This window comes from Alosa alosa, chromosome 20 (genome assembly GCF_017589495.1).
Source record: "Alosa alosa isolate M-15738 ecotype Scorff River chromosome 20, AALO_Geno_1.1, whole genome shotgun sequence".
In the NCBI taxonomy this organism is placed as follows: domain Eukaryota; kingdom Metazoa; phylum Chordata; class Actinopteri; order Clupeiformes; family Clupeidae; genus Alosa; species Alosa alosa.
In genome coordinates, this window is record NC_063208.1 from 4,580,695 (window position 1) to 4,585,694 (window position 5,000).

General features: G+C 42.6%; 1 protein-coding gene across 1 annotated transcript in view; it reads left to right on the forward strand.

Moving 5' to 3' along the window:
* Positions 1–5,000, forward strand: part of csmd2 (CUB and Sushi multiple domains 2) — a 385,351-nt gene that overhangs the window by 208,204 nt on the left and 172,147 nt on the right. The window contains exon 10 of the mRNA XM_048230148.1: positions 2,066–2,187. Coding sequence (XP_048086105.1) covers positions 2,066–2,187 — 122 coding nt within the window. The remainder of the gene's footprint in view (positions 1–2,065; positions 2,188–5,000) is intronic.

The following is a 5,000-nucleotide window of genomic DNA, read 5'->3' on the forward strand; positions in this document are numbered from 1 at the left end:
TTAGATAATAGGAATTAATTAACTTCTGAACATTTGCAGCTAAATTGTAGCTACCTGCAGGAGATTCCTTCAACATTAGTTACTACTTTAGGAACAGTAAAAAGTTGAACTTATTATAAGAGAGACATTGTATCAAATTCATTCTTTATAACTCACTATAAGAGAGATGTTGTATCAAATGGTATCAAATTCATTCTTTATAACTCACTATAAGAGAGATGTTGTATCAAATGGTATCAAATTCATTCTTTCATCCACAAGTTTGATATGGAATCTGCATTTCCACTCACCAGACTACATTGTGAAGAACTATGGGAGCACAGTCTCTCTCTCTCTCTCTCTCTCTCTCTCTCTCTCTCTCTGGTGTGTTCATATTCACGAACATTCATAAACATAAACAACTCTTTGTTTAAGGAGGTAGTTCTCCATGAGCCTGGAGAGGTAGGAGGTAGTTCTTCTTGTGGAATCTGACGAAGAGTTAGCGTTAAAAAGGAACGTTCACCTGAACATGAAATGTTATTGTCCAGACAAAACATATTTGTGGCAATTTTTGTGTGTGTATGTGTGTGTGTGTGTGTGTGTGTGTGTGTGTGCGTGTGTGCGTGTTTTAGCCACACGACCCCCATTAAAGTTCAGACTTAGCTCTGAGGCGGTGTGCCTGTGTTCTACTGCCATGAATAATGGCAATGCCGTGGAGTTCTGTGCCATGGCTATTATTCTGTGAAGGTTACCTCCTCTGCCAACCACGGCTATTAATTAATTCTTTAAAAGTGTTATTTCTCTTTTTCTCTTTCCTCTGTAACGAGGTGGGCAGGGGTGGGCTAGGTGTGTGTGTGTGTGTGTGTGTGTGTGTGTATGGGGGGGCACCCTAAGGGCTCTGCATCAGCGTAGCCTCATTAATGTAACTAGCTTGGTCCAGACCCATGGACCTGCAGAGGAGGACATTTAACTTTCAATTGCTCCTCAAAATGGCCATGTCCAGATCCCCCTCCTCATTATTCAGGCCAGGTGAGGATTTGGGGAAGTATTTAAACCCCTACCAGGGGCCAGGTGAAACCACAACAGACACACACACACACACACACACACACACACACACACACACACACACACACACACACACACACAAACACACGCACACACACACACACTCAGATGATTGTGGAGTCATGCTAACCTTGCCAAATCAAGCCCGTGCCCACTAAAAGAAAGAGACATGGTCCTCGAAGCCTTTTTTCAATGAATGCATTTTAAATGGAGACTTTGACATGAGAAGAGCGGAGCGATAATTACCTTGTGTGTCGAGCCTGATTACTGTATCCAAGAGCCCACGGCGAAACTTTGGAATTGTTCCACTGGTAATCAGTCAAGGGCGCCTTGAACACACACACACACACACACACACACACACACACACACACACACACACACACATCATACAAGGGTGCCTTGAACATTGACATGTTTCATTAGTCCACGTGAGTCATTCAACAGCTGTCCACCGCTAACACAAATCAACAATGTCAAGTATACTTCAGGAAACATTCAACCTTTAATTTAAGTGTGTGTGTGTGTGTGTGTGTGTGTGTGAGCACCCCCACCCCTTTCTGTCTGTGTGATAGTTACCTAAGAATAGGGCCTTTATCAAGTCTCTCTCTCTCTCTCTCTCTCTCTCTCTCTCCCCTTTCTGTGTGATAGTTACCTAAGAAGGGCCTTCATCTCTTTTTGGTTGAATACTGTTCTGTGGCCTTCAGAAGAGTTTGGCAGATATGTGCACTGATAGCAAGTGTGCAATGAGGCTTGCGGGGATTCTCGTTCTCTCTCCAACTCGTGTTGTCTGAAATACAGATGAGGCAAATGTGTAATTGGCAAAGCAGTCAAGCAAAAGATGGGGGACACACGGAACAAAGCAAATCCAAATCTCTATGTGTAAACTTGAACAGATTTAAACTTTGAAACAAATATAACAAAGTTTCTATCTCACCAACAAACTAACAAACAAACAAAGTAACTTAACTACTGTATGTAAATAACTAAACAATTAACTGCCCCCCTCTGTCTCTAGCTCCCATGTGCGGGGGGCAGTTGCGAGGACCGACGGGCATCATCACGTCCCCAAACTTTCCTGTCCAGTACGACAACAATGCCAACTGCACCTGGGTGATCACCGCCTCCGACCCCTCAAAGGTAACCAGTGCTGCATGGATGCGCTGATGCACTGCTCTCTGCTGCACAGTTCACTGGGGATGTGAGAAAAACACACTGTTATTTACTGTAAACCTCTCACACACACACACACACACACACACACACAGACACATATGCACACACTGTCCTCTCTCTGATGTCTAGGTTTGTGTGCACAGGTGTGAGATAGACTACAGGTGTGTGTGTGTGTGTGTGTGTGTGTGTGTGTGTGTGTGTGTGTGTGTGTGTGTGTGTGTGTGTGTGTGTGTGTGTGTGTGTGTGTGTGTGTGAGACTAGAGCGGTCACCCCATGAATTGTGAAGTTGGTGATAGAGGTGGAAAAAGGCAAAGGAGAGCTGATCCAATTTACAAAAAAAAAAACATATATGTAACAGCTTATTTATATTTAACTCAGAAGTTCAAAAACAAATCAAAACATTCAGAATACTTTTAGCTTTCAATTAATAGCAAAGCAGCAAACCACTTTGTACATACTGTAGCCTCAGAGCAACCTAGTGCCTACCCTCACTCTCCCCAAAGCAGAACGGGACATCTCATTAACTGGCCAAAGCATTAGGTGAAATTGGCCCAATCAGGGCTAATTGGACCTTACCAACAGCCAGGGGAATCTACGTGTAGCTTAAGGCTACAATTACTAAATGAATCCAGAATAGAAAATAAACATAGCATGAAAACTAAATATTATCATTGTACCCAATCCATGTTATACCATCTAACCATAAATACGTATTAGCACAACTTATACATACAGAACATTAATGCAAACAAACACCCTGATGGTCCTGGGATGGACAATGGCCCCTCAGTCCTGGGACGGAGAGAAATGCTGGCCCTACTGGGCACGCGCTTGCACATGCGGGACCAGGAAGTCCGGGACATTAAAATTACACACAATTTTGCATGGGGTATTTAAGACACTAAATTGTACTTAAAGTCCTTTTAATATGGGAGTGTGCGGGTCTATGTGTGTGTGTGTGTGTGTGTGTGTGTCCAAAGTCTCTCTCTTGTGTTGATTCAAAGCAAGTTAGCTTGTGAGTGTGAGATGGATATAATAATATATATCTATAATAATAATGCCAATGTAACAAAATATTGACTGTTAACTCATTTAAGTGTTCCTGTAGGACATTATATATTAATACACAGTCACACACAATTGCCTCCCCATAGTATAATGCACAAACTGCGTACTGACCATGCACTACATGTATATGAATAAAAGTGACTTGACTTGGCTTGTATAATATGAAAAAAATTAGCAATATCAACAAGATAAAACAAATGAAAATTCTAGACAGACACTGCAAGCTATCATTCTCGACATGAGCAGGACGTGCGGTTGCGACTGGAGCAGTTCTCTTTGGAGATGACTGGCGTGTGGAGAGACTGAGTTTGCCGGACTCTGACAGTGAGCTGATGGAAGCCCAGTTCTCCGCACTGACACAAGAGGAGCAGGAAGTCTGCTCTGCTTAGTCACTGTACTGGGCAGTTATGATAGGACATGTATGGTTTCGGACAGCTATTTCGTGGTCGTTATTCTGTGCTGCTACTTTGGTCATGTTTGACTATTAAATATTAATATTCCAGCCTCAACTAATGTATGTCTTAAATAAGGGCACTATTCCAGCCTAACATGATAGCCTAGGCTAGGGAGCTATGTTGGGCCGCTATGTTATGCTAACATGATAGCCTAGGCTAGGGAGCTTATGTTGGGCCGCTATGTTGTGCTAACATGATAACCTACAGTAAGCTAGGGCGCTATGTTATGCTAACATGATAGCCTAGGCTAGGGAGCTATGTTGGGCCGCTTTGTTATGCTAACATGATAACCAAGGCTAGGGAGCTATGTTGGGCCGCTATCTTATGCTAACATGATAACCTAAGCTAGGGAGCTATGTTGGGCCGCTATGTTATGCTAACATGATAGCCAAGGCTAGGGAGCTATGTTGGGCCGCTATTTTATGCTAACATGATAACCTAGGCTAGGGAGCTATGTTGGGCCGCTATGTTATGCTAACATGATAGCCTAGGCTAGGGAGCTATGTTGGGCCGCTATGTTATGCTAACATGATAGCCTAGGCTAGGGAGCTATGTCGAGCCGCTATGTTATGCTACTGTTTTACACAAGCAAGCACCCCTCTATGTTAGGCAGAAATATTAGATTGAATGAACACGAGATGGCTATTGTTAAGCTAATACATTAAGTCGCCATGTTAGTCAACCATGTGAAGCAGCTATGTTAGCCCACTATTTTAAGCAGCTACAGTATGTTAGGACTTTAAGTTGTATAGCTATGCCAGGCTGCTATGCTAGGCTGCTCTATGAGGCTGTTATGGATGACTGGCTTCTTGGGCAGCTGCTTGGAGAGACAGCAGTGGAATAGAATTATGTATTTGTGGTGTCAGATTGTTGCAGTGGGCTGAGCTGTGTGCTAGACAACCTTAAGCAAGTGTTTTGCCTCACCTGAAAAAAAAAAAAAAAAAAAAAAAAAAAAAAAAAAAAAAAAAAAATATATATATATATATATATATATATATATATATTTCTCATGCTACCTGTGTGTGTGCACGCACGCGTGTTAACTTCACCCTGTAAAGGAGCCAGTCAATAAAGCTCAGGGTTTCCCCTCAGGGTTTGGGTCTGATTACTGAGAGTATGAGGCAGAATCATTGAGAGGAAGAGAGAGAGAAAGAGAGAGAGGGAGAGAGAAAGAGAGAGAGAGGGAGAGAGAGAGGGAGAGAGAAACAGGAAAATAAAGAGAGAAAGAGAGAGAGAGAAAGAAAGAGAAAGTAA